Source organism: Myotis yumanensis, unplaced genomic scaffold (genome assembly GCF_028538775.1).
Source record: "Myotis yumanensis isolate MYYU_CA2020_CCGP unplaced genomic scaffold, mMyoYum1.0.hap1 SCAF_12, whole genome shotgun sequence".
In the NCBI taxonomy this organism is placed as follows: domain Eukaryota; kingdom Metazoa; phylum Chordata; class Mammalia; order Chiroptera; family Vespertilionidae; genus Myotis; species Myotis yumanensis.
Genome location: NW_027223763.1, coordinates 28,845,371 through 28,873,188, shown reverse-complemented (window position 1 = coordinate 28,873,188; position 27,818 = coordinate 28,845,371). Strand labels below are relative to the sequence as shown.

At 49.3% G+C, this 27,818-nt stretch overlaps 3 protein-coding genes and 1 pseudogene across 6 annotated transcripts; 2 read left to right on the top strand and 2 right to left on the bottom strand.

Annotated features, from left to right (window-relative positions):
• Positions 1–15,193: 15,193 nt before the first annotated feature.
• SIT1 (signaling threshold regulating transmembrane adaptor 1) lies at positions 15,194–16,588 on the bottom strand. Its single transcript, XM_070431253.1, has 5 exons — positions 16,486–16,588; positions 16,231–16,366; positions 16,086–16,144; positions 15,914–15,975; positions 15,194–15,805 (listed from the first exon to the last, which is right to left on the bottom strand). Exons 1-5 carry the CDS (start codon positions 16,523–16,525, stop codon positions 15,572–15,574), a joined length of 531 nt encoding a protein of 176 aa, XP_070287354.1. The 5' UTR covers positions 16,526–16,588; the 3' UTR covers positions 15,194–15,571.
• Positions 15,893–24,131, top strand: CCDC107 (coiled-coil domain containing 107). 3 transcript variants are annotated; one of them, XM_070431251.1, is made up of 9 exons: positions 15,896–15,984; positions 16,261–16,390; positions 16,962–17,056; positions 20,784–20,933; positions 21,611–21,756; positions 23,072–23,135; positions 23,224–23,314; positions 23,389–23,501; positions 23,583–24,131. In XM_070431251.1, the coding sequence occupies exons 4-9, from the start codon at positions 20,849–20,851 to the stop codon at positions 23,828–23,830; spliced, it is 747 nt and encodes a 248-aa protein (XP_070287352.1). In that variant the 5' UTR covers positions 15,896–15,984; positions 16,261–16,390; positions 16,962–17,056; positions 20,784–20,848; the 3' UTR covers positions 23,831–24,131. The 3 variants fall into 3 exon arrangements, with proteins under 3 accessions (XP_070287353.1, XP_070287352.1, XP_070287350.1); XM_070431252.1 differs by lacking the exon at positions 16,261–16,390 and having other exon boundaries at positions 15,893–15,984; XM_070431249.1 differs by lacking the exons at positions 15,896–15,984; positions 16,261–16,390; positions 16,962–17,056; positions 20,784–20,933 and adding an exon at positions 21,378–21,528.
• LOC139021397 (U6 spliceosomal RNA) lies at positions 20,402–20,516 on the top strand (annotated as a pseudogene).
• On the bottom strand, positions 24,075–27,445 carry ARHGEF39 (Rho guanine nucleotide exchange factor 39). Of its 2 annotated transcripts, XM_070431248.1 has the most exons (9): positions 27,258–27,445; positions 26,994–27,088; positions 26,635–26,755; positions 26,268–26,386; positions 25,710–25,780; positions 25,336–25,464; positions 24,965–25,194; positions 24,618–24,706; positions 24,075–24,438 (listed from the first exon to the last, which is right to left on the bottom strand). In XM_070431248.1, the coding sequence occupies exons 1-9, from the start codon at positions 27,414–27,416 to the stop codon at positions 24,423–24,425; spliced, it is 1,029 nt and encodes a 342-aa protein (XP_070287349.1). In that variant the 5' UTR covers positions 27,417–27,445; the 3' UTR covers positions 24,075–24,422. The 2 variants fall into 2 exon arrangements, with proteins under 2 accessions (XP_070287349.1, XP_070287348.1); XM_070431247.1 differs by lacking the exon at positions 24,075–24,438 and having other exon boundaries at positions 24,624–25,194.
• Between the last annotated feature and the right edge of the window lie 373 nt (positions 27,446–27,818).

Sequence of the window (27,818 nt, the reverse complement as noted above, 5' to 3'; positions counted from 1 at the left end):
CCTGGTTCTCCTTTACGGCTGTGACTTAGACTGTGACCCCCAAAGGGCCTGCTTATGGGGGTGGGAAGCAGTTGGGACAAGACAAGGTAGGGGTGGGGAAAACCCACCCCTCGTGGGTGACATCCGCCCCCTCAGAAACACCCCCCGCAGCTGCGGGAGGAAAGGGGAAGGAGCGAGTTCCTCACCGCCGGCTCAGCCTGTAGTGAGGTCAGTGGTGTGTGGAGGAGCTGTGATGGGCCTGTGGGTCTGGGGAGAGCTCTGACAGCGGCACCCAGCCTGCCCAGACGGGGCCCACTGACGCAGACGTGCACATTTGCCACCTGAGGAATGTGTCTCAGGGAGAGGCAGGTGTGTGTGTGAGTGTCTATGAGTGTGTGTGAGTGCAGGCACACAACCCCGGCTCTTCCTGGTCTCTTAGGGATGTCTGTGGGAGGTGAGCATCTAAGCCGCTGCCAGGGAGGATTACGCGCTGGGGGCGGGGGGGGGGGGGGGGGGGGGGGTTCCTGCGGGCTCACGGGTGCCTGTGCTGCTGTTATTTTCTTCCACAGCAGGGAATTCTCAGAGAAGTCTTAAGAGGTCGTGGGGACAGATTCTACAAATACTTCCTTTTTAAGGCTCACTGTTTCCTAGGGTGTCCCTGCAGCTGTTAACTGTCCCTGCTTAATTAAAGTTTCCAACAACCCAGTCCCCTCCCCTGGCACCCGGTCGGGGCCTCCCTCCGATAACAGACGGTTGTGTGTCGGTGACTCCCTGGGGGCCCCGGAGGCCTGTGAGGTGAGTGGGAGTACAGCGCAGCTGGTGGCAGCGTGTGGGAGGGTGCAGTCAGGGTTCTGTGTCTGTGGTGTCCAAGGGTGGGGGCGGCGTGTATGTATAAATCAATTGCGGGAACACTTGCAGAAATGCTGTAAACTACAGATAGTGTTCCAGTGTTCAGAACCACACTCAGGTGAACATGGCTTGTGCTGGAAGCCAATTCCAGCATGTCCGCAGGGCTGAATCATCTGGAAATGGCTGAGGGCATTTCCCCAAACCTGAAAAGGATGCAGAAATGATTGCTGGCTGCCAGACAGCTGAGGGCATTTCAATCTACATGTTATTGCCTCCTGCTGGCCAAACACCTGAACAGCCGTGGGCAGCTCCCCCCAATCTGACAGCGGATTCTGTATACCAAACCCTGGCCTTGGATGTGTATTCCTACCTTGCCTTAGGACAGTTTGTGTGAATAAAAAGCAAGGGTTCCTGAGACAAGGAGAACTTAGTTCCTTTAGCTAAGTCTTCTCTGGCTCCCCAAAATGCCTTCCAAAATTATCTTTCGTCTCTGGACTCTTGATTAATTTACACACAGCACCTTCTCCAGATTCCTGAACCCTTCTAGATGCTGGATTAAGACCACCGGCAGCTAGGATGCCAGGTAAAAGGCCAAAACCAAGCTTCCAGTATATGCTTGAAAAAGAATCAATGTGGCCCTAGCCAGTTTGGCTCAGTGGATAGAGCATCAGCCTAGGGACTGTCCTGGGTTCGATTCCGGTCAAGGGCACATGCCCGGGTTGCAGGCTTGATCGCCACTAGGGGGTGGAGCAGGAGGCAGCTGATCAATGATTCTCTCTTATTGATGTTTCCATCTCTCCCTCTCCCTTCCTCTCTAAAATCAATAAAAATATACTTAAAAAAAAAAGAATCAGTGGGCATGCTGCCTAACTTCCCCTTTGAGAGGCTTCAGAAGGGAGAGGGCCCAGTGGGACTCGGATGCACCAAACGGCACACCTGCAGTGGCCTGGCTGCCCGAGGTAGGCTTGGCCTAGATCCCTCTCCTCTTTGGCTCTTTTGTGATGGTTACGCATCTCCTTAGGACAGCCTGCGCTCCCTTCCATCCTAGACTGTCCTGTGGCCTCCTTTTGTGAATAGGCATGAGATCAGGGTCCTTCTCTTTCCCCACGTGGTCTCTGCAATATTGATACTCATTCCCTTTCAAAACGACATCAGAAAGAACACCTGTAACTCTGAGCTGCGCCTCACCTGCCCAAATGCCAGCAACACCTGGGGCTTTTAAGAACTGAGGGGCAGCCCTAGCCGGCTTGGCTCAGTGGATAGAGTGTCCGCCTGCGGACTGGAGGGTCCCAGGTTCGATTCCGGCCAAGGGCACATGCTTGAGTTGCAGGCTCGATCCCCAGTGGGGGGCGTGCAGGAGGCAGCCGATCGATGATTCTCTCCAATCATTGATGTTTCTCTCTCTCTCTCTCATTCTCCCTTCCAATCTGAAATCAATCAATTAATATTTTTTTTTTAAAAAAAGAAGAACTGAGGGGCAGTGCTGTACAGCTTTTCCAGGACCATAATATCATCTGCAGCCCCGGAGGGCAAACACCAAAGCCCATTTCCTGCCTTCTCCTGACCTCTGCTGCTTATCACAGGGAATGGGATCTAAGGGAGCCAGCTATGAGGGCACCCGGAAAGAATTTGCTGTGTTAAAGGGCTCATCTGGATCCACTTTGGTGAAGTGCAGCCAACATCAGGAAGTCAAGGAAGCCTCTCCATACCCTGAAAGTCATGTTATCTCTGTCTTATTACCTTAACCCACGGGCTCCAGGACGCCCCAAGCTATGGATAGGGCATGGTCAGCAGAATAATGGCCCCCCAAAGTGTTCACACTGCAATCCCAGGACCTGGGAATATGTTGCTTCACCTGATAACAGGCAGTTTGCTTTGGGGAAGAGCCTTTAGATGGGGAGACCATCCTGTTTTAGCCTGGTGGGTCCAATCCAACCAAATGAGTCTTTGTGGGTTCTTTAATCTTTATTGTTGAAAGTATTACATATGTCCCCTCTCTCCCCCCACCCTCCTACCCCCCTGCAATCACATGAGTCTTCGAAAGGGAGACACTTTGAGGACCATGGGGAGGAAGAGATTCCGCCTGGAAGAAGGGGCGGAGATTCTGCATGAGAAGGACTCCACCCAGTTGCTGGCTGTGAAGTTGAAGGAAGGAACCCTGCACCCAAGAGTGCAGGTGGCCTCTAGGAACTGGAAAAAGAGAGGGAACAGACTTTCTGATAGAGCCTCCAGAGAGCTCTGCCAACACCGTGACTTGAGGCCAGTGAGACCTATGTCAGACTTCTGATCAACAGAACTAGGAGGTGAGAAACTTGTCTTTTTTGAGCCACTAAATTTGTAGTAATTTATTACAGCAGCAATAGATGAGTTTCCCGAACTGTAGAAGAGGCATGATGTAAAGGAAAGAACATGCTATTATGGGTAAAGAAGACAGCCCTGGCCACTGTAGGTGACTTCAGGCAAGTCACAAATTTCTATCTAAAATATGGGATTGTCTCAACAGTGTCTGACATAAATCAAGGATGTGATTGCTGCCGATAAAGTAGGTGTACATTTAGCAAAAGCTTCTTTAGAAGTCTCGGTAACTTCAAGTCACGAGGGAGAACCGTGCGCCATCTTATAGCACTATGAAGGAGATTGGCAGCCCTCTGATCACTGAAGCCAAAGTGTGTCCATAGGTCTCCAGTGACTTGCCCCAGGCCTCTCTTTGGTCCTGTCTTGAATGGTGATACAGAAAGCACATTCATAGATGCTGATGGTACGGAACTAGTGTTATGCCCAGATTTCAAGATCCCCAACAGACCACCAGGGAGCCAGCTGAGTCTGATGCAAAAGCAGAGAGTCTTTATTCAAGCTAGCTTGGGCCCCGCCGCCCCCCCCCCCCCCCCCCCCCCCCACCGTCAGCCACACTTGCCAACGCAGCGGCAAGCTGCCGAGAGAGCATTCGAGCCCTGTGGGAAGAGGGGTTTTATAGTAAGGGGAGGAGAGAGGACTGTGGGCCCTGCCGATTGGCCAGGCGCAAGTCGGTGTCTCGTTACACAGGATGTGGTCGTATCTATGGCGCACACTTCCCTTGATTATCATTGGTTAGTTTAAAGAAATCTTAGGTGTGGCTAGCAGAGGCTTGGGCTTCTTCCGGGAAGAAGCTCTTTGCTGAGGACATGGCTCTGCCCAAAAATGGAGGATTTGGGGCAAGATGGAGGGCGTAGCCTCGCCCTTTCACTAGGAGCTATAATAAAACAAACAAACAATAAGAGAGTATACCAAAAGGGAAATTCAAGATTCAAACATTAAGACAGGGAACAATGAGCCTTAGCCGGTTTGGCTTGGTGGATAGAGAGTCCGCCTGCGGACTCAAGGGTCCCAGGTTCGATTCCGGTCAAGGACACATGTCCGGGTTGCAGGCTCGATCCCCAGTAGGGGGCGTGCAGGAGGCAGCCAGTCAATGATTCTCTCTCATCATTGTTGTTTCTGTCTCTCCTGTGGGAAGCCACCTATTGTCTTCACTAGCAGAGAGGCAGAGAGGTGTGGACAAGGAATCCGGAAGGCTGGTGACCCTTGAAGTCCTGGCAAAGGTCAGGGCTGTGCACCCACTGTTAGTCCAGACAATGGTAGCTGAAGCAACTTCCCCATTTATTATTATGTAAATCCTTGCTGATGGGCAAGTCTGCCTGTTACTGGAAATTGCCTGCCTCAGGGCTATGGGTGTATCCCAAACCAATAAAAGGTTGGTGAGGCCTGAGCACCAGTGGAAGTCCTTCCCCTTGAGTTGGACTTGCCCGCCTGGCCCCCCAATATTTCCAAATGTCTCGTCTCTTTCATTTCTTGATCCTCTTCCAGATCCTGAACCCTGAACCACGCGGGACGTGGGGGGACAAACACATAAACATTACACACTCTCCCTCTTCCTTCCTCTCTGAAATCAATGAAAATAAAAAAAATTAAAAAGAGCTTACAATTGAATCAGAGAATTTTGTGAGGACCAATAAAAACCTTATTTTAAAAAAGGGGGGGAGGGGAATGATGGTTCCAAACCACAGAACAAACTGTAATAAAGGTAAATAACAGCTAGTATTGATTGAAAAATGAAATTTGGGGCTCAAAAATAAGTGACAGAAGCATGGAATGGAGGAGGTCTGGCTTAACAAAGTTCATGTACAGCCAAAACCGGTTTGGCTCAGTGGATAGAGCGTCGGCCTGCGGACTGAAGGGTCCCAGGTTCGATTCCAGTCAAGGGCATGTACCTTGGTTGCGGGCACATCCCCAGTAGGAGATGTGCAGGAGGCAGCTGATTGATGTTTCTCTCTCATCGATGTTTCTGACTCTCTATCTCTCTCCCTTCCTCTCTGTAAAAAATCAATAAAATATATTAAAAAAAAAAAAGTTCATGTACAAAGTTTGAGGAGAAAGGCAGTTATCAGGCATTTGGAGCTTGAAGGGGTCATAGTGAGCCCAACCCACTTATCATACAAATTAGGAAACTGGGCTCAGTAGGTTGTAAGTTAATTATGAACTAACCTCATGCCTATGAGGGCTTGTGACAAAAGTTTGTCCCTTAGGACTATAGCACTATATATATATATATATATATATATATATATATATATATAGTCATATATATATATACACACACACACACACACACACATATATAGTTGATTTCAGAGAGGAAGGGAGAGGGGGAGAGAGATAGAAACATCAATGATGAGAGAGGATCATTGATTGGCTGGCTCCTGCACACCCGACCCTGGGGATCGAGCCCGCAACCCAGGCATATGCCCCGACTGGGAATCAAACAGTGACCTCCTGGTTCATAGGTCAAAGCTGAACCACGGAGCCACGCCGGCCAGGCAGGCCTACAGCACTTTTACTAAACATGTCACACATTGTGCCAGCCACACTTACCAGCCCCTTTGAAGGGGGTGATTCCTGCTGATGAGGCAGCCTTAGGCCCCCAGAATTGTATTATGTGACCCCCAACCCCTCTGACCTCAGCTGTTTGGGCAACTGACTCAAGCCTGTGTCCTATGGGGTGGCCTGGCCTGAAGTCAGAATTATAAACTTTTCATTCAGGAATTTAAATGGGAGAATATGGAGATGACCACTCAGTTCACAGTGGGAGCTGAAGGTGAAAGGTTGCATAGAGTCTACTTCTGTCCACAGAGTAGAGTCCTCCACATAGAGATGTTTCTATCTCTCCCTCTCCCTTCCTCTCTGAAATCAATAAAAATGTATTTTTTAAAAGTGGTATCTCATTATTACTAGTACATTAAATTGCATGTCCCTGACTCCTAGTGAATTTGAACATATTTTCATGTGTGTTGGCCAGTTGGATTTGCTCTTCTAGGAATATTAGGTCTTTTGTATATATTTTTCTTCCCTTCCCCTCCCAATCTTATTTTGAAACATCTCAAGCCTAAAGGAAAATTGAAAGAATAACAATGAGTGTTTATATGTCCTTCATCTAGTATGTCAGTCACAGCTCAATCAAGCTGTTCTCACCACATAAAAGAAATGACAATTATATGACATGATAGGGGTTAGTTAACGATGGTGGTAATCATATTTCAATATATAAATGTATCAAATCAACATGTTGTACACCTTAAACTTGCACAACGTTATGTATCAATTATACCTCAGTAATAAACGGCTCCATCAGAGAAGCAGACCATTAGGATATGCATATACATATCCATACACACATCACTTTTTCAGTTATGAGATTTGGTACAGGGAGTTGCCTTTACACAATTATGCAATTGTAAGAGCTGGTTAAACAATCTGTGAAAGGCCTTTGTCTTTGCTTCTGATGTTGGAGCTTGGAGTCTGCGGGCAGGAAGGCAGGAAGGGAAGGCAGACGGAAAGTGGGGGGAGTGGGGGTAAGCCAGAACCCATGAGGACAGATTGGAACCTGAGTCAGTCTCACGTTGCCTCCAACTTTGATGATGCGAATGTCCTGCAAAAGAGGCTCCATTGCTCCCCTGGGAGGCCAGGCCTGCAGTGCACATCCTAGCACAGCGCGGGCACTGTCAGGACAGCCATTGTTCCAGGACCGTTTAGTATGTTAGCCTTCCTTTTCCCAGTGAGTTGAATTCCATCTTCTCGTATATACAAACACCTAGTTTTGGATTCCTGTTTTATTCCGCTGATCAATTATTTTCCCTTTACCTATTGATTTGATCAAGTGGCCTTATAGTGTGTTCTGATAGTTGGTAAGGCAAGATTATCTTATTTTCTTTAAATATTTGTTCTTGACTATTCTTTGAGGTGTTAATTGTAAAATATTTTAAGTGTGTACATTCTTTAATTTTTGAAGAGTTGATTTTTTGGAGAATCCTTTTTTTGATGCTATGTTATCTTCCAAGCCCAGGAAATGGTTGATTTCCTGTTTGTCCCAATCTTGCTTTAGGTGTTTGAATAATATTGTATAACTTTCTTCGTGAGCGCTATGTGTTTCTTGACTAAATTCACATATAAAACTTACAGTTATTAGGGATGTAATGTACAACATGGTGACTGTAGTTACTCATGCTGTATTGTATATTTGAAAGTTGCTAAAAGAGTTGATCTTAAAAGTTCTCATCACAGGAAAGATGTGTAACTAAGTGAGGTGATGGATGTTAACTAGACTTATGGTGGTGATCATTATGTTGTGTACCTGAAACTAATATAATGTTATATGTCTATTAGATCCAATTTTTTAAAAATTTACATACTGTAACACAGTGATTACAAGGATAGTCTCAACGCCAAACTGCCAGGATTCAAACCCCAACTCTTAACACATTACCAGCGAGCAAATCACCTCATCTCTCTGTTCCTATAAAATAAGAATAATAATAGTAATCTATCTCAAGAGGGTGTTGTGAGGAATGATTAAATTAATACAAAGTGCTTACAATAGTGTATAGCATGATGGTGACTATAATTATTATCCTAAGACTTTATAATTCTGTAACTGTAAATTAAATATTTTTTTCTGATTTTCAATTTGAGATGCTTATTGCTAGAGTAGGAAAAGAGCAGTTTATGTTTGTTATATGTATCTTGTATCCAGTCAACTTTCCAAGTTATATTTTTTACTAGGTTTTTTTTTTTTTAACTAGAGTTTTTTACTATAGTCTTTTGAATTTCCTGATAGTACAATCATATCAGCAAAAAATGTTATAGTTTTTCAGATGATCATAACAATTTATTTTCTTGTCACTGCATTTGGTAGAACTTCCAAGATATGTTAAATAATAATGATGATAGGCAAAATAAAAATAATTTATTTTGGTTTGTTTACTTTACCAATATTTACTGTTAGGTTTTAGTAAAAAGTCTTCATTATATTTAAGCAATTTTCTCTTTTACTTAGAGTGTCTGTTAGGAATGGTATTAAGTTATGCTGGCTCGTATATTAAGTGGGGCCTTTCCTTCTTTTACTATTAGTCTTAACTAGTTTAACTGGCATGAAAAATATTATTTAAGATTAGATAAAACTCAGTTGTGGTGCCATTTGAATGCAGTCTTTAAAAAAGTATATCTTTAATCATCTTCTAGTCTTTTCTATGATAGGTTGAACTCTTCAAGCTTTTCTATTTCTCTTGGGTCAACTTTGGTAATTTATATTTTTCCTGAAATGTATCCATTTCCTCTAAATTTTCAAATTTGTTGATGAGAAATTTTAAGTTTAACTTCTTTATCATTTTTTTTCTCTCCCATATCTGTAATGATGTTTTCGTTCTCATAACTAATCTTATCTGTTTTTACTCTTTTCCCCCCTACTTGGGCTTGCAAGAAGTTAATTTTATTAGCCTATATAAGAACATTTTTAAAAAAAATATATTTTCATTGATTTTTGAGAGAGAGGAAAGGAGAGGGAGGGAGAGAGAGAAACACTGATTGGCTGCCTCCTTCAGACCTACTGGGGATCAAAGTTGAAACTGGGCATGTGCCCTGACCAGGAATCGAACCAGTGATCTCCTGGTATATGGGTCGGTGCTCAACCACTGAACCACACTGGCTGGGCAAGGACATTTTTTAACTTATGCTCTTTAATACTTTCATTTGTGTTCCATTTCATTCATTTCAGTTTTTATTATATCCTGTTTATTTTTTGTTTCTTTTCTTGTTCTTTTTAAAATTTATTGAAATAAGTACTGCCCTAACCGGTTTGGCTCAGTGGATAGAGCGTCGGCCTGCGGACTCAAGGGTCCCAGTTCGATTCTGGCCAAGGGCATGTACCTTGGTTGCGGGCACATCCCCAGTGGGGAGTGTGCAGGAGGCAGCTGGTCGATGTTTCTCTCTCATCGATGTTTCTAACTCTCTATCCCTCTCCCTTCCTCTCTGTAAAAAATCAATAAAATATATTTTTTAAAAAATAAGTACTACCTCTATTTTTCCTTTTTTTTTTTTTTAAGCTTGCTATCTTTATGGCATTCCAGGGATATATAATACAGAGTAATTGAGAAGGTTTCTAATATTACACTGCTTTTTCATTCAGCATTTCAATTTTGTGAACATGATAATTTTGTTATTTTTCAAAATCAGCTTTAACATATGGTAACTTACATCCAATACATTTGATCAATGTTAAGTGTACAATCCCATGAATTTGACAAAGATATTCAATCATGTAACCACCACCTCAATCAAGACACAAAAAATGGCCACCACCCCTGAGGTTCCTACCTACTTTTTAAAAATATATATTTTATTGATTTTTTACAGAGAGGAAGGGAGAGGGATAGAGAGTTAGAAACATCGATCAGCTGCCTCCTGCACACACACACACACACACACACACACACACACCACTGGGGATGTGACTGCAACCAAGGTACATGCCCTTGACAGAATCAAACCTGGGACCCTTCAGTCCGCAGGCCGCCGCTCTATCCACTGAGCCAAACTGGCTAGGGCCCTGCCTACTTCTTTGCAGGCAATCCTCACACCACTTTTCACCTGTCACTTATTGCCCTGGTTGGATATCAGTATTATCACTGTTTTCTGCCTGGTATATCTTTACCACATCTTTATTTTGCATATTTCTTTATCACTTTATCACTTTTTAAGTATCTTTCTTTTAAGTAATATGGACCAGAATTTGATTGATAACAAAATCTGACAATATCTTAATGGAAATGGAAGAATTCAGCCCACACATATTTATTGTAATGAGTGATGTATTTGATTTGTTATTTCCATCTTAGTTGGTTTTAAATTTTTAAACACTGCTGTGAACTCTTCTTTTCTTTTGCTGGATTGAATGAATAGCTATTCATCCCATTACCCTCCTTGTTAATTTGTAGTTTGTCGTTCTATTAATAGTTACCATCCTTTGCCCTGTTCTCTTAGACACATGACTCTTCTAGTATGTGAACTGTACTATTTCACAGAACAACAACTATTTCCATCATGCTCTATTTATCTTCTACTTCCTCCCCACCCTAATATATATATGGTCTTAAATTACTTTCACTACCCTTCCCCCATCTTGGCTCATCCTCCCTACTTGAGGTCTTGGAACACTTACCTTCCCTTTCTACTCACCAGCTGATTCCAGTTTCATTGAGATAATTTAATACTTATTAGAATTTCCCTTACAGTGTGCCCCATCTGTTCCAAGAGAACTTATTTAGCATTTATATTGCATGTTATAAATATGTAGGGCTATAGATAGAAATTATAGTTCATGGTTCATTGCTCCTCACTGCTTTTTTTCCTCTTCATCTTCCCCTATGTTCAAGTCTCTGTTCTGATTCACTTGTTGCTTCATTAATTATTTTTTATTTTCAAATCCTCACTTGAGGATATGTTTTTATTGATTTTAGAGAGAAAGGACAAGAGAGAGAGAGAGAGAGAGAGAGAGAGAGAAACATTGATCCGTTGCCTCTCCTACACACCCTGACCAGAGATTGAATTTGTAATCCAAGTATATGACATCGCCGGGAATCGAACCCACAACCTTATGGTGTACAGGACGATGCTGCAACCAACTGGGCCGCCCAGCCAGGGCTCATTAATTTCTTAAAAGTATTTATCAGCTGAAACCGGTTTGGCTCAGTGGATAGAGCGTCGGCCTGTGGACTGAAAGGTCCCAGGTTCGATTCTGGTCAAGGGCATGTACCTTGGTTGTGGGCACATCCCCAGTAGGAGATGTGCAGGAGGCAGCTGATCGATGTATCTAACTCTCTGTCTCTCTCCCTTCCTCTTTGTAAAAAATCAATAAAATATATTTTTTTAAAAAAGTATTTCTCAGCCTAGCCCGTTTGGCACTCTCACATCAATGTTTCTGTCTTTACCCCTCCCTTTTACTCTCTCTAAAAGTCAACGGAAACCCTAGCTGGTTTGGGTCAGTGAATAGAGCACAGGCCTGCGGACTGAATGGTGCTGGGTTCCCAGGTTTGATTCAGGTCAAGGGCAGGTACTGTACCTGGGTTGCAGGCTCCTCCCTGGCCTGGGCCCTGGTCAGCGCATGCAGGAGGCAGCCAATCAATGTGTTTCTCTCACATCGATATTTCTGTCTGTCTTTCCCTCTCCCACTCTCTCTAAAAAATCAATGGAATAATATCCTCGGGTGAGGATGAAAAAGTAATAATAATAATAATAATAAAAAGTATGTCTTAGATGAGATACTTGGTGACTTTTGCAAATCTTTAATATCTATCTTTCTTCTTTGGCTGGGTCTGGGTCACAGGCCTTTTCTTTCATTAACTCACATTCAATTTTTTTGTCTTTTAACTTCCAGGGTAGCAGGTAAGAAAAAAGAACTTTCTTTTTGCCTGAAAATGTGCCAAGCTTTCCCATATCCTTAAGAGCTTATGATTTTTAACCTTCATATGGCTAAGTGTGTGTCTTTTCCTATCAGTCCAGTCTGGAACTTAAGTCTTTGTTTCGCTCAGGGAAATTGAATCTACTATTTAATGATGACCTCTCCCCTCCTGTTCCTTACTCTGCAGGAACTCATAGAACTTGAGTTAAGTCTCTTGGGTCTGTTCCAATCTCCCATCTTTAACCACATGATTTGCATCTCCATATTTTAGAGATACTTCATTTTAATTTTCTAGACCTGTTACATTTTGAGATGCTTCATCTTTAATTTTCTAGACCCATTTTCGGGTTTTAGCAGTACATCCTCTCCTTTGATTTATCTATGGAAATTTGGGGTTCTGATTTTCTAGTTCAGGGAAATCTTTTTGTTTGCGCTTTACACATTTTTCAATCAGAGATTCACCTGCTTCCTCCAGCAGGCCTCTCTGCCCCTCTGGCTTGCCTTTCCCAGCTTCCAGGGCTGAGAAATTCAATCCTCCACTGGTTTTTTTGGAGAGCAGGGGAGGCCAGCAAAGCCATTGATTGTTCCTGGAAAGCAGACTGTTTCTGGGACTTGTTGCATTGCTCTTGGCTCTGAGGCTCTTTTCCAGAAATTTGTCCTCAAATTCTCTGCCAAGAGCTCAGCAGAGCCCACTTAAAGTTCTTCACCCAGCCCTGGCCAGATTGCTCAATGGTTAGAGCATCAGCCCATGGACTGAAGGGTCCCAGGTTTGATCCCGGTCAAGGACACGTGCCTCGGTTGCAGGCTGGATCCTGGCCCGTTTGGGGCACTTGCAGGAGGCAACCAATTGATGTGTCTCACATCAATATTCTCTCTTTCAGTCTCCTCCCCTCCCTTCCACTGTCTCTAAAAAAATAAAAAATAAATGGAGCCCTAGCACAGTGGTTCTCAACCTTCTGGCCCTTTAAATACAGTTCCTCATGTTGTGACCCAACCGTAAAATTATTTTCGTTGCTACTTCATAACTGTAATGTTGCTACTGTTATGAATCGTAATGTAAATACCTGATATGCAGGATGGTCTTAGGCGACCCCTATGAAAGGGTCGTTCAACCACCAAAGGAGTCGAACCCACAGGTTGAGAACCGCTTCCCTAGCAGGTTTTGCTCAGTGGATAGAGAGCATCGGCCTGCAGACTGAAGGGTCCCGGTTTTGATTCCGGTCAAGGGCACATGCCTCGGTTGCAGGCCCTGGTCAGGGCTCCTGTGGGAGGCAACCAATCTGTGTGTCTCTCTCACATCAATGTTACTCTCTGTCTCTCCTCCGCACTTCCACTCTCTCTAAAAATCAATGGAAAAATATCCTCAGGTGAGGATTAATAAAAGAAAAAATAAATAAAATAAAGTTCCTCACCTACAGCTGAGCGTTATCAGAGGGGGTGTGTAGAGGGAGGTCTTCATAGGGTTGCTACTGGTACATGCGCAAAATCCTCTCACTCTAAGTAATGTAAGTATTACGGACAAAGTGATAATCACCAAAAGACTTAAAAACAGAAGCCATTACTAGGTCAGAACTCAAGAGTTGCAAGAGACAGAAAGTCTAACTTCGACTGACTGACTAAGCAAAAAAAAGGAATTTATTAGCTTGCTTACATAACCAAGAAGTTCAGGAAGCAGATCTTGCTCTGGGCATGGCTGGATCCAAGGCTTCCAATGAAGCCATTAAGGCTTGGTCTCTCTCCATGTCCCCGCTCTGTTACCCTCCTTGTAGCCAAAACCAAGTTGGAAGTTTAGACTCATTTTGACGGAATGCAGAGCAGCGCCAGAGCCGGCGGGGCCTCGGTGGGGTGGCTGGGGATGGCCCCGGGGCTCCTCCCACCACAAACAATTCGCTAAGAACTTCCTGCCATGATCCTGTGACAATGCCGAAGACCCTTCGTCTGTGGGTCCTGGGCTTATTCCTATCCTCCCGCCGGGATCTCAGGAAGGGGGGGAAACGGGAACCCCAAAGGGCCTGTGGCTTCCCCTGACCTGCTCGGGACAGGGCACTCCTGGCTGCAAACAAACACCAGCGAGGCAGGGAGGGCACCTGCAGGCACCGGAGCTATGGAGGCGGAGCGAACCCCAGGTGTCTGGTAAAGTGAGGCGCTCAACCAGCCGGAGGGAGGTGGCCAGGGGCCCTCCGAGGTGTTTGGGGTGCATCCGGCTGCCCCCCTTATTTATTTCCTACATTTGGAAATTGCCCCAGACCTAGGCTAGGGCATGAGAAGGTAAGGAAAACCAAAGGGCTGTGGGGAGAGAGAGAGCAGGGGACCCGGGATTCGGAGACTGGAAGGAAGGAGTTCAAGGCCCACCCAGCCCCACTCGGAGCGAGTCCGCCACGTCCTGCGCACGCGGGAGGCGCCCGACGCTCCGGGAGCGGGAGCCACGGAGCCTACAAACCCGGGGACCCCCCGGGCCTGGAGACCTCACCTCCCAGCGAGCCGCGGACCCGGCAGCCGCGCGCCTGCGCAGAGCTGGTGGCGAGGCCGCGTCCCGCCGCGCGGGGGCGCTCGGAGCTCGGACCTGCACCGGCGGGGGCCGCAGAGCCCGGGGCTGGGCCGGTCTGTGTTGGGGGTCGTTTGAGGCCTCGGCCGAGATGGCCGGCGAGTCCCAGTGGAGAAGCCCTCAGCCCCGGGCCGCGGACACGTGGAGCGTCTCCAGCACCGCAGCCTCCTGACCCCACATGCCGCTGCGGTCTGTTCCCGCATCCGGTACCCGCCCCGACGCCACCTTCCCGCCCACACAGCCCAGCTGCGCTCACCGCGGCCCGGGCTGCTTCTGGGGAGGCGCGAGGGGGGTGCTCAGGTCCGGGAACCCCGGGCTTTGGGCTACTGTGTGTCTGTGTGTGTGCAGAGCAGGCCCCCTTCTCATTGGCACCGCCTGGCCGGTCCCTGGCGCACGCGTCCCTACTCTGCCTTCCCCGGGACTCTAGGAAGGAGAGAGGTTTGGAAGTAAAAGCCTCAGCTTCCCCTTTCTTCTGCCCCTCAAACCTCACGTCTGTCCGACCTGCCTCTACAGAGGCCCTGGGAGGAGATGGTCTAGGCCAGGGTGGGGGTGCAGCTCAGTTACAGAGCCCATTGGGGAGAGTAGGGCAGGGGCTGCTGAGCTTGCAGACTCCGGGTGATGGGGGTTGGGGCGGTCCTCAGTGTAAATGCTAGCAGCTCCGGCCTCCACCCCCGGCACCCACGCCTGCCTCCCAGGCACCCACCCCTGCCCCCCGGCACCCACCCCTGCCCCCCTGGCACCCACCCCTGCCATGTTGATGAGGCTGCCCCTCTTGCGCCCTCCTCCGCAGCCAGGCTCCCTGGGAGTGCTCTGCGCAGACAGCAAAGCTCACACTCCCACCATGTGGGGTCTATTGCAGGTCTGTGGCCCCCGTAATGAAATCTAAGCACTTTTTGAGAAATTTTATTTTAAAACTTGGGGACACAACAGAGGCAGCAGGATGGAGACTGGTATTCTCCTGCCAGGTTCTCAGACCAGGGCCAGGATTGGGTTCTTCAGGTTGCTCGGTTCCAGGATCCCCCTCCCCTTCTCCGCCCCCCCCCCCACCCGTGGCCTCCCCAGGGGTATACCCACCCAGGTCCTCTTAGGCTCTTACCCCCTCCCCCACTGCCCACTTCCTGTGTCTGAGGAGACACTGAGGTGTCAGCGGTACAGTGTATGAGAGCAATAGCGGGAGGACCTGGTAAGACTCCGGAAGGAGGAGGAAGCGAGGAGGGGGCCACTGCCTCTGCTTTCTCCATCCTCAAGAAACGGGGGCGTGCTTTCCCCCTGACTTATCTCCCTCAGGTCAGATAGGAGGCTTGGGGAACATCACCTCCTGTGACCTGGCGGTGGCTGACTGTCTTTGGGGGTTTGCTGGGAAAAAGTCATGCCCCGAACAGGGTAGCCGTCACCCCTGCAACGGAGGAAGCTGGGGCGATGCCAGGCCCTCCGCCTCAGCTGGGTGCAGTCTGGCTGTTGGCGTAGGCCTGGTCCGGGAAGGAAGCTCGGGCTCTGCGGGTCTGGGCACACACGGAGGCATAGAGCTCCGGCTCCCGGCCCGAGGCCTGGGGCTTCGGCTCAGAGTCCAGCACCACCTCTGAGTATTTGATGGGGGTTCCAGGGCTCGGGATCCGGCCCTGAGGGGGCCGCAGCTGCAGGCTGGTATAGCACATCACCTCCTCTGCAGCCTGGAGATGCAAGGCTGTTAGAAGTGCACTGGACCCTTGAAAAAGCAAGCGTCCCCTCCCCCCCCCCACTTCCTTCCCTCCCCTCTTCCTCAGCAACAACTGACTCACCCTGGTGGGGCCTCCAAGTGTTGGATCCTGCTGGTCCGGCCCTGGTTCTTGAGACAGTCGTCCTGGGACAGGTAACAGAAATCTGGTCACTTCTTGTTCCTCCTCCTGCAGCCCTTCATCCCACCCACCCAGGACCTGTTCTCCGTGCCTCTCCCCTCTGCCAGTTTCCTACCTGTCTTCAGATAATGCAGGTTCCCATACAGGGGGACCTCTTCCACAGACCCTCCAGACCTGCAACACAAAGTTTAGGGGGTAAATGGGGACCTCTTGGTAAGGAGAAATGATCAATTATCCCATTTCTGTTTTCCCCCACTCACTGTCCCCCTCCTGAACGGCTCCTTCTCCAGCCACTACTGCATCGGCACAAGTGTGCAGCCAGCGAGATGAGAAGCAGCAGCGTCACAGCCCCTAAGAGGGCCCACAACCCCCAGGCCTGGGGGAAGGAGGGAATTCCTGTGGATGTGAGAGAATAGAGGGGTGGGTATTACTGCCCAGCCCAACCCTCCAGATCCCAGCAGATGGGACATGGGGCCGCGTGACCCCTCCCCCTGTCCCTGCCCCGCCCCGCTTACCGGGCCCTAGCTGATCCGTGCAGTTGGCGCCGCTGCTCATGACTATTGATGTGGGAGCCAAGTCTGCAGGCCTGAGCCTAGGCGTAAGCCTGGCTTATGGTCTGACAGCTGCAGCAGCCCCCCTTACTCCCACCCCTCCCCGGCCTGGCCCCCACAGCTCATCATCCCCAATACTGGTGGTGGCAAAGTCGCTGGTTTCCGGGGAGGAAGGGGGAGGGGAGGGATGAGTGAAAGAACTGACACCGCCCAGTGCCTGCACCTGCACCACCCAGCAACTCCTGAACTTCCGCAGCTCCCCACCTCACGCCCCCCTCGCCCTTGGCCCTCTACCCCCTTTGGCCAGAGAAGAGAGAAGAAGGCCTGTGCTACTGTGTAGCTGAGCCCATGAAGACTCCACAGGGGGCAGAAGTGGCATGAGGCAGGACCCACCAGACAAGGAAGCCAGGCTTTATGACAGAGATTCCCTTTGCCACCAGGTACCTGACTTTTCTCTCCAGTTCTGAGTCTCATGAGGAGAATGTGCTTCTGGATGAACATGCTATAACGTGGAATAGGATTGGGAGGCCTCCTGGTATGTACCATCTCACCACGCCCTAAGGCTGATCCAAGGTGAACGTGTTAGGGTGACCATTGTCATTGTTATTATCCTATACTAGAGGCCCAGTGCACGAAATTTGTGCACGGGTAGGGTCCCTAGGCTGGCCGGCAATCCGATCAGGGCCTTCCTTCCCCAGTTGCCGGCTGCCTTCGTTCTGCGCCGCCCCTGGTGGTCAGCACACATCATAGCGAGCTGTTGAACTCCCGGTTGGTCGAACTCCCAAGGGGACAATTTGCGTATTAGCCTTTTATAAAAGCCTAATATGCAAATTTCCCCCTCGGATGGTCATTCAACCAGGAGTTTGACCGCTCGCTATGACATGCACTGACCACCAGGAGGTGGTGCAGAACATGGCAGGCATCAGTGACCCTCTGTGACCTCTCGCCGGCTACCTGGGGTTGGGGGTGACGGGGACGGAGGAGGTGCAGTGAGAATGCAGGGTGTCTGCTGAGCTTGCTCTCACTCCCCCTGCTACCCTCCCCTGGGACACCAGGGCTCGCACGCCTACTCAAATGCCAGGTGCCTGTGAGGAGCCTGCCCCACACCCACACAGCCTCTTCTGGGTGAGCCGTGCCACAGCCCCTGGGACCGCAGGAGCCAGGCAGGCTCCCCATAGGTTTGCACAGGAGCCAGTCTGCAAGGCCGGCTGGGAGAGAGTGTGCTGCCTGCCTGGCTTCTGTGCAGCACTGCCAGGCGGCCCAGAGGCCCACGCTGCACCCTGGCCCATGACGTCCAGCTGTGTTCACCACATCTCTGCGTGGGGACTCGGGCTCTGTGACTCAGCAGAGGGGGGCACACGGAGGCCCGAGGGCCCAGGTGCTGCCCAGGGCCCAGAGGTCAGCTGGGACCTGCCCTTCCAAGCCAGATGCTTGTGCTTTGATCGCCAGCCAGGCCTAGGAACCACACCCATGAGTGAATTTCATGCAGCGGGCCTCTAGTTCTGGTATAACAGGGCGCAGAAAAAGCTAGTTTCCTCCCTCTCGACCCACTTCATCCAAACTGTCCCTAATAACTATCAATCTCACAAGTTAGTTGAATTAAAGAAACCTCTGCCCCCAGAACTATCCTGGGATATTGAGTCCTGTCTTTGCACCTGTTCACTGCAGGGACTAGAGTACCTGCCTTGCCCAGAGACAACCCAGTCAGTGGGAGGCTATTGATGTGGGAAGAGGGAGTTTAGAGCAGGAGCCAGAAATATGTTTTGTGTGTCCCATACAACGTTTTTGTTTTGTTTTGAACTTTTAAAGATTGCATTAGTGTCCCAAGGATGGGAATGGCATGAGAGGTCTGATCCTCCAGCTGCAGGCAATAAGAGGGTATCATCTGTAGAGAATTTTAAGACAAAACCAACTAAAAATTGGCCTCCATTTTATCACCACCATGTTCCAGCAATTCTAACAAATGTCAGTAATAAAGTACTCCTCTCTGAAAAAGCTTTTATAGACCCAGATCCTACATTGTTGTGGTTACTGATGAGCTTTCTTAAGATACAAGCGTCAAATGAGCACATTTGTATTACCTATCCTTTAGAAAACACTGTCATATACATGGAAGTTCATCTAGAGAACTCCCAGTTATACAATTGGCCCCTGACATAAGCAGCTTCATCTAGGTGTATTTATATCTAGAATTAGTTCTTAACAGTTTGGAGTTGTTCAGGTTCTCTTTGGGCACAATCTCTGTCTCCAGCTCCTATGATAGTACATATTCCTGTATTTAGCCCATGGATTTATAATGAACAATCAGTAGCCCAATGATTGTAAAGTCAAAGAAATTGAACTTGAATTACTTTATGTCATTCCAGAGTTTTTTATTTCTATTGAAAAATTCTGGGATTTATTGTGAAATGGAATTTTTTAAATCTTTGCCAAACATCCTTATGATTACTTTCCCTAACTGTTTGTATGTTTGTTGCTTAACATGCAAGAAACTTTAAAAAAAAATTTTAAAATTGATTTTTAGAGAGGGTGGAAGGCAGAGAGAAACATTCATGTGAGAGCAGAACATTAAAAGCTGCCTCCTGCATATCCCCTACTGGCGATCCAGCCCACAACCTGGGCATGTGCCCTGACCAGAAATAAAACTGTGACCTCCTGGTTCATAGGTTGATGCTCAACCACTGAGCCATACTGGCTGGGCCCTATATATAGTTTTATACTGTCATGATTATATCAGACATTCAATTATACAAATAATTCAGTCTGAATTTCTGACCCTTATTGTTAGCTTATTTTATGGCCCTTGTTACTTGTTTCATTTCCTGATTATTTTTTAAATATATTTTATTGATTTTTTTACAGAGAGGAAGGGAGAGGGATAGAGAGTTAGAAACATTGATGAGAGAGAAACATCGATCAGCTGCCTCCTGCATACTCCCCACTGGGGATGTGCCCACAACCAAGGCACATGCCCCTGACTGGAATCGAACCTGGGACCCTTGAGTCTGCAGGCCGATGCTCTATCCACTGAGCCAAACCCGTTAGGGCTTCCTGATTATTACTGAAAATAATTTTATCCTATAGAAGAGAATTTTAAAAACATGATCCACTCAGTTGTCAAATATGCCAAATATTCCTTGTTAACATTTTAAAACAGAGATTTCAAAGTTTAAAAATCCCAATTTGTTGAACTGGGGGCGGGGGGGAGGTGTAGAAATCAGAATATCTGGCAATAGTGGGCCCAAATTCCCTGAAGGCAGCGATCAGTTAAGGGCCATTTATCATATTATACCCCTGTCCCTCTTCCCTCCCCACCCCCCAGAACCACTTATTTACTTTGACTACACCAACTGGCTTGGAGTCAAGGTTTGGAGTACTGTTCTGACACCCAGGCTGCCTCTGGGTGGTCAAACTCCCCTGGGTTCGGGTCTCTCCCTGCAGTGCCCCCTTCCTTTCTGGAAAGACAGGAAGACATAGTGAATTTTATTCATTTAATACACATGTACCAGTGCCCATCACTTATGTGCCAAGCTCTGGAGATGCAAATGTGAGTGGGAAATGATTTCTGTCCTCTTCAAAGAGCTCTTGGTCTAATCAGGAAGATGGCCCTTCATATCCCAGTCAGTGATAAAAGATAGTGTGAAACAGTGGGAGACTGCCTCAGTCTGTCCGCAAGAAGTGGGAAGGCCTGGAGGTGGGGTGATGTGAGACAGATGATATTGGGACAAGCAGAAAATGGTTGGAATCGCCTAGTCTCTTACCTGATCAACAACACTTAACCTTCAGGAACCTAAACTTCCTCATTTTTAAAAAGAGCTTAATTATACTTAACTGTTGGATCGTTTGAAAACATTGATTTCCTTCAACAAGGACTCACTGAGTGCTCGCTCTGGCAGCACAGATACTAAAACTGGAAAGATACAGAGATTAGCATGGCCCCTGCGCAAGGTAAACACTCAAATTTATTAACCAATGGCACCCCGATGCATTTAATTTAAAAAAAGAAGTGCTTGCTAGAGCCATGTAGGCTATAGGAATAAAATGGTAACGAAAAAGAGAGATGGCATTTACAGTCTAGCGGTAATTAATAGACTACTTGGTTTTTAATGAACTGATTTTAATAAATCAAAATGGATTTTTCCAGCTTTATTGTGATATAATTGACAAAGTTAATGATTCTGCATGAATCTGAATTGTGTAGATGTTACCTGTTGCAGAAAGATACAAAGGGATCTGTCGATGGCTTTTTTTATAAAATGCAGCCGCGCTGAGAATGAGCCCCGTGTGGTTAGTGCGCGGAGACGCACCGCCTGCGTAACTAGAGGAGATGACGGATGACGACCCCGCCGCACACCGCTCGGCTCCCCCGCGTAATGAGTTCGCTTCTTGGCGGATTAACAAGGAGAAGCGGGGTAAGTCTACGCGCATGCGCACGCGGCACTCTCTGCCAGAGATCCGGGGACTTTCCCCTAGGCGCAAATGAGGAACCGAGTCCTCCGTACGTAGCCTAGGCAACAGGCCTTCAGCGCGAACTACGGCTGAAACGCAACCTTCGCGGATTTTTATAGGTCCATCAGAAAATTTACCTTTCGGTTAGGGCGAGAAAATTGATGGTTTTTTAAGAAATAAAAATCACTTTCTGGAATAACCTTCTGAGACTTCTGGCGGTATTCTGGCTAATATAGATAAGAGTAAATAGATAAGAAATTAACTAATAAAAAAAAGAAATTAACTAATTTAGGAAAATTTGGCCAATGGTCCTATGCAAATATGCGTGGCCCTGCCCATACTGCATGGGCGTGGCTTTCTGGGGGCGGGCGCAGCGAGGCCGGCGCGCCTACCCATGAGCACTGGGGCGCTCCGCTGCCTGGCGCCGCTGGGTCTTAGTCTGTCGGCCTGCAATGGCGAGCGCGGTCTCGCCCGCGGGTGTTCTGGGGCTGCTGCTTGTGTCCGCGCTGCCGGGGGTCCTCGGAGACCGCCCCAGCCCCGACCTCCGGGCACACCCAGGTACCAGCGAGGGCTGCTGGGGGGAGGCTGGGACTGCCCTGGGGTCCCAGCCCTATTGACCCTCCTCCGCCCTCCTCCGCAGGGGACCCCGCCCAGGTCAGCCCTAAGGCCGCGGAACCCCGGCGGCCGCCGCCGCCCAAGGACCAGCAGGAGCGGGCCCGGGCGTGGCCTCTGGGGGCGCTGTACACCGCCGCCGTCGTGGCTTTCGTGCTCTATAAGTGTTTGCAGGTGCGGGAAGACCGTGGTGGGGATGCCCCGGGCCTGAATTTCCCAGGGGGGCGTTAGGGTACCAAGAACAAGAGACATCTTCCGGTCGTTCTATGAAATGAACAATAGTTCCTTGGCTTTCCAACATTACGGGGTCATTTTGAGCGTCCAGCGAGGCAATGGATGTGAAGGGCACATGGTAAATTGTAAATAATAAATATCACATGTAGTCTTCGCAACAAGCCAATGAAGAGATTAAGTGACTTGCTCAAGGTCAGAGCTAGTAACTAGTGGAGCTGGGATTTGAACCCAGCGAGTGTGGAGTTCCTGGTGAGATTCCAACCTCGGCACAAGAGGTTGGTTACGGTAGTCAGTGTTTTTTGAGTTCAAGGTACCAAGCAGGCTCATGTTCTTGGGAACGAGGCCCTGAAATATGAATTGACAGTACATTTTGGTGGATTGAAACTGTTGAAATGGAAAGTAGTACCTCCCAGGGCTGTATATTCAGCCCTGGCCCTATCACTCAATTGCATTGGGAAATAGCTCCAGAGCAATTTGGAGATGATGTAAAACTAGAAGGGACAGCTGATCACGATCCCAAATAGACTTGACAAGCTAGGATAAAGGACTGAGTTCAATGATGGAATTTAAAGAGGACAGATAAATTCTATTCTTGGACCCAAGTATAGTCCAGAAGAAACATAACAGCAACAGTTCATTGTTTGGCTAATGAAGTTCATTTGTGTGATGTGACAACCCATTTCCTAAATAAGTACTGTGCGTTATCTTATGATCAGAACATTCCTGGAGAAAACTTGATTCTCTTTGGGGCACTGATTTAAAAGCTCAAGTTCAGTAAAGCAACCAGAGAAAGTCATGTCAAATGAGCACTGACTGGAAAAGATTGGTGATATTAAGCCAGAGAGGACGTAGGGAAGTGAAAGGGGGCAGGGGTGGGGGGGGAAGGCCATTGTTGTCAAATCCCCAAGGGGCTATCATGTTGAAAAGACATGATTTTGGAAGGCTCTTATCAGCACAATGAAAAGAAGATACATGAAGGACAGTTTTTGGCTTTGTATATAAACTAACAACCAGAGCTTTATCAACCTGGAGGGAGCTGTTCTCTTCCAGGAGGTGTTAGAGTAGACTGAATGTCCGCTTGTGAGGGCGTACTGACTGGCTGCTTCATGTCCTGGATGAGGAGCTGGACTAGATGGGATTGTGATTCTCTGAGGTGAAAATCCAATAGTTTTCTCTACCTCAAATTCTCCTCCTCTTACTGGCTTTGGAGACAGGGGTGGGAGCCTTGTTGCAGTATCTCCATTTCCTTCTGCAGCAGGAGAAAAAGGAGGCTCCTGTTCTCCAAGAAGAAGCAGGCAAGAAGGAATCATTGCAGTCAGGTGGGTTTTGCAGGCGTCTTGCTTGGTAGGGAGTTAGGGGACAGCAGAAGGTGACTAACCATTGCTCTCCTCTCTCCCTTACCTCCAGAGCAACAGCTGGCCCAGTTGACACAACAGCTGGCGCAGACGGAACAACACCTGAACAATCTGATGGCCCAGCTGGACCCCCTTTTTGAGCGGTAAGGAGAGCAGTGTGTGGCAGGTGAGAAGTGGGGACATAGACTGGGCAGCCTCTGAGGGGACCTATCTACAGGGTGACTACCCTGGCTGGAGCACAGCAGGAGCTTCTGAACATGAAGTTACATACCATCCACCAGCTGCTACAAAAGAACAAGCCCAGCAAGGATGTGGAGGTTCCAGAACCAGGTAACAGGCTGGGGTTGAAAGTCTGGTGGCGGTAGAGACAAAGTGTCAGAAACTGGGACATACCTGATCTTCCCCTCACAGAGGCGAGCATGCCCTTTCCTGAGGACTCATGCATGAAGGAGGAGAACGAGGAGGCTGGTGACAGTCAGGCTTGGGAAGAGCCCCTACACTGGAGCACAGAGACAAGGAACCTAGCTACTCCGTGGGGAGTGGAGCAGGGGCTAAGGAGAAGATGCAGCAAGGCTGCGGCAAAGGGCCCCAGTCCCAGCCCCCTCTGGGAAGGAGGCACGACAGCTGAAGGCTTAGTAAAACCAAGTCTGTTCTTGTGATTGGATGCTCCTGGGTGCTTTTTCCATTCCAGCTGGTCACACACACACCCATACTAGGTGCCTAAGAACAACTGGCCCTTCTTGGAAAGCTTCCCTTATTAGGACAAAAAGATGCTGCCTCCCAGTGTGAGAGCCAGGGAGATAGAGGGAGCTCCAGTTCTTTTCCTTGTACTCCTGAGGCCCTGTCAAGCCAGCCTCCACGCACAAACTTCCCTCTTCTCATATCACACAGCTGAAACAGGCCTTTCCAAAAAAACAAGAAAACTTTACTTAAATCCAGTGGGAAAATAAAACTATAAAAATAGCCACATTTGCAAAGCCATAGCCTTGATACACGACTGGCCATAGACATAGCACCAAGCTCGGCAGCCCCAAATCCCCTCTTCTGTGCTGGAGGGGCTGGTTCAGTGCAGGTTCAAATGGGTCAGTCTTGGTTTCCTGATTCTTAAGAGCTGGTCAAATAACCCAGTCCCAGGCAAACACAAAATGACCCTTCTCAAACCAGGAAGGGTTCTGTGTTTTGTTTAGTTCTGTGCTCCTGACCCTGACCTATCCCTGAAGTATCTTGGGTCCTGGAATTCATAAGATTCTTCTAGTTCTTCTGGCTGCTGTGGAGAGAAGACAGTTGAGGTATTGGCATGAGCACGCTATTCATACTCTCATCAACTAGGGCGTAGGGGTGGTGGGGTGGTGTCCCACAGATGTAGGACATGAGACAGGACCAGAACTGCTCATCTCCTGCTCCTGGGCCTCACCACAACACTTACCAAGGAAAGAGACCACCTACCTGATGGCCAAAGTCAGACTGTGGTACCAGCGCAGCAGCTCCTCCCGGTCCGTGGACATAAGCAGCAGCTTCTCATGAGGAAAGGACAGCTGGGGAGAGACCACCTCTCAAAGCATGGCTCAGAAAGGTCCAGGCTAAAGCTCAAGGCCTTGCTGCTCCCATGGGGGTCGTTCAGGACTCATGTGAGAACCAGATATGAACCCAAAGACCCAGTTACGCTCTCTCAATGAAGCTGGCCCAATTCCTAAGAAAAGGGTCCAGGCCAAGGAGATAAACGGGGGCATAGGTATTTGAGGCATATGTTCGGCCTCTCCTACCTGACCTAGGACCCCCATCTTATTACTTACACTGAGCAGTCCACCACAAGGGCCCCCCGAGTGTCCAAAGACCCTTTGGAGTTGGCACTGGGCCATGGGGTAGACGGCCCGGCAGAGGAAGGTGCCACTCTGCAGCAGGTGCAATGGGGGTCGAGGCTTGGCCAGGACAAGCACGTCAGAGAACAGGAAGAACATTCGGGGCCGAGGTTCCCCACGGGGAGGCACCACCAACAGCCAGCCCTGGCGTAGGAACCAGCGACCTGGGGGAGGGGAGAGCTGTTATTCTGATGCAACTCCAGGACCATGCTCCGAGGGCATAAAAGAAAAGGGAGGCTGAGGAAACTGGGTATGCGAGTAGGAAAAGGGCAGATTGAGGGCTAAGGGGGAAGGATGCAGACTACCTGAGGTGAGCCCCTTTGCCTGGCGGCCGCTGAGAAGGGCCTGCACACGCCGGAGGTGCTGGTCATTCTTCTGTTTCTGACCAATGGTGTGAACTCTCTGGGCAGTCTCACTTATCAGCCGCGCAGCCCCTGGAATATCAGCCCAACCCCATTCCCAGCACATCTGTGACTCTGGGGACTGGCGGTGGAGAGAGGCTACTCCCTAGGAAGCAGGGTTAGGGTCTAACTTGTTGAAGAGCAGGCAGGACAACGGAACATCACGTACATGTCAAAGGAAGACAGGGTCATACCAGACATTGTTGGAGGTCACAACCCAAAAGGGATACAAGAAAGGCAGCCTTCTGTCTCTGAGTTTTGGCAGAGCAAGAACATACGTGTGAGCTGTTGGTGGTCAGGGCTGTTGGGACTTGTGTTTTCAGCCAAAGCAACGACGAGATTTTCATACCTAGAATTAGACAGTTGGAAGTCTATGAGGGGACATAGAGCTGGGAAAAATTCTCTCTGCTTGACATACTCATAACCCCGTACACGTACTTCCACTGCAAAGCCAGGAAAGACTGCTCTGGCTTGGTAACCCCTCTTTCAAAACCTGGGCTCACACATCACCCTTTCCGATCCCATGTGGAAGAGTCAGGGGCAGACTCCTCAGAAATTCTAAACTGGACCAGGCTCTCATCTCAGCAAACTCTTCCAAATACCGTGTCACCAGCCCGTCACAAGCCCCCGAGCTTCAACGTAGAGTTCCACAGTCCCAGCTAAGGGCCTGAGGCTGCAGACTCCAGGTACTCCAGTGGGTTCTCATCTACTCTTGCAAAAAGGATTCTAGGAGCAATTTGTCCCAGGAGAGAGGCATTGGGACAGACCCCATGAGTCCCACAAAGGTGAGGGACTCAAGAAAGAGAAGCTGGCTGAGTCAGGGAGAGTTCACTCACTGCTGAAGCCTCTGCAGAGGCAAAGGGAGCAGGTCCTGGAGCTGAAGGCCCCCAAACTCAGGGCGGCCTTCCTGAAGCCTCACGAACCTCCGGAAACGCTTGCTTTTCTTTAGTTGTTCCTGGAGTGAGGGAGAGGGTTGGCAGAGAGAGAAGCCACTCCTTACATTGTATTCACCTGCGTACACATCCCCAGCCCTCAGCAAGCTGTGTGCTCCTGAGAGAACCCGTCTCCCTACAGGGAACTTAGCACAGAACTGTGCACCCAAAGGGCTCTATGAATGCAGGGACAGTATGAAGTTTAAGTCTCCAGATGAAGAGGAAATGTATGGGGCAAGAGAGGAAGGACTTGAGGTCACCTTCAAGTTACCTGCAGGGTGGTCTGGGACCTCTCTGCGTTGGCAGCAAATTGGGTGTAGAGCTCCAGGTGGGGGCAGAAGCCCTCCAGCCCCTGCCCCCAGTGCCCTCCTTCCAGGTAGGGAAGCAGCTCTCTGCGTGGGTGAGGACAATAACAGAGCTGCCAAAGAACTGCCCAAGCACCGCATTTCATTCCTTTACCCCTGACCCATGGGTAGTGCTGTTACCCCACTTTACAGATGAAGAACTGGGGCACTGGGCCAAGACCACAGGTGAGGTCACTGGCGGGCTCGGAATGTGAACCTGGTCTCGGTGCAGTGCCAGAAGCCGAGGCGCCCCCTCCTTCCCTCTCCCCACGCCCCTTCCACTCACTGGCTGGCGCCGTAAATGAGCTCCCAGGGCCCAAACAGGGCCTGGCGCTCCGGTGGCCGCAGGGTGCCCTTGGCTCGCAGAATCCCCAGGAAGTACTGCGGAGAGAGAACACCGCCAAGGCGCGGCTGGAATGTGCAGAAGTCTGCCCGGCCCCCAGTGCAGGAGGACAGAGCAAGACCCCGTCCTCGGGATCGCCGACCTCGCAGAGGCCCTCCCACACCCTGGGCTCCCCGCCCCGTTCGAGAGGACACGCGGGGCCCCCACCGTGGCCACCAGCCCCAGCTGCTCCTGGTAGCGCCGCTCGGTCTCCAGCAGCTCCCGGGCGGTGCAGGCGCGTTTCCGCTCCCAACGGGCACGCTGCTCTTGCACGGGGCACCGGGCCCGGGGGCCCGGGTTCTCCATGACTAGCTGACCCGTGGACATTTCCGGCCACAGCCCGCGGAGATTCAAATGCCAACCGCTCAGGGGCGGGGCAGCGTGGAGGAGCGCGCCCCCTGGCGCCGGGAGGCTACGCGCAGGACGGAGCATGCGCGGCGGCCTGCCAAGCAGCGTCTCGTCTCCGCTGGGGCCTCGTCCCACCGCCAGGGCGGCGCTGTAGGTACGTGAGGTCCCGGAGTACAGCCGAGTGGGGCAGGTGAGTGACTCTCCTGAGTGGATCTAATTGGGGCAGCAGCCTAGACTTTGAGCCCGCTGACTTGGGGGTGCAGACACTGGCAGGGCCTGTGTCCTATCGGTAGAATTGGGAAAGGCGCAATCATTGCAGTACATCTTCTGTAAGGGGCCCAGACGCTGGGGTTCAGTCGTTTTCAATGCTTCTTTACAATT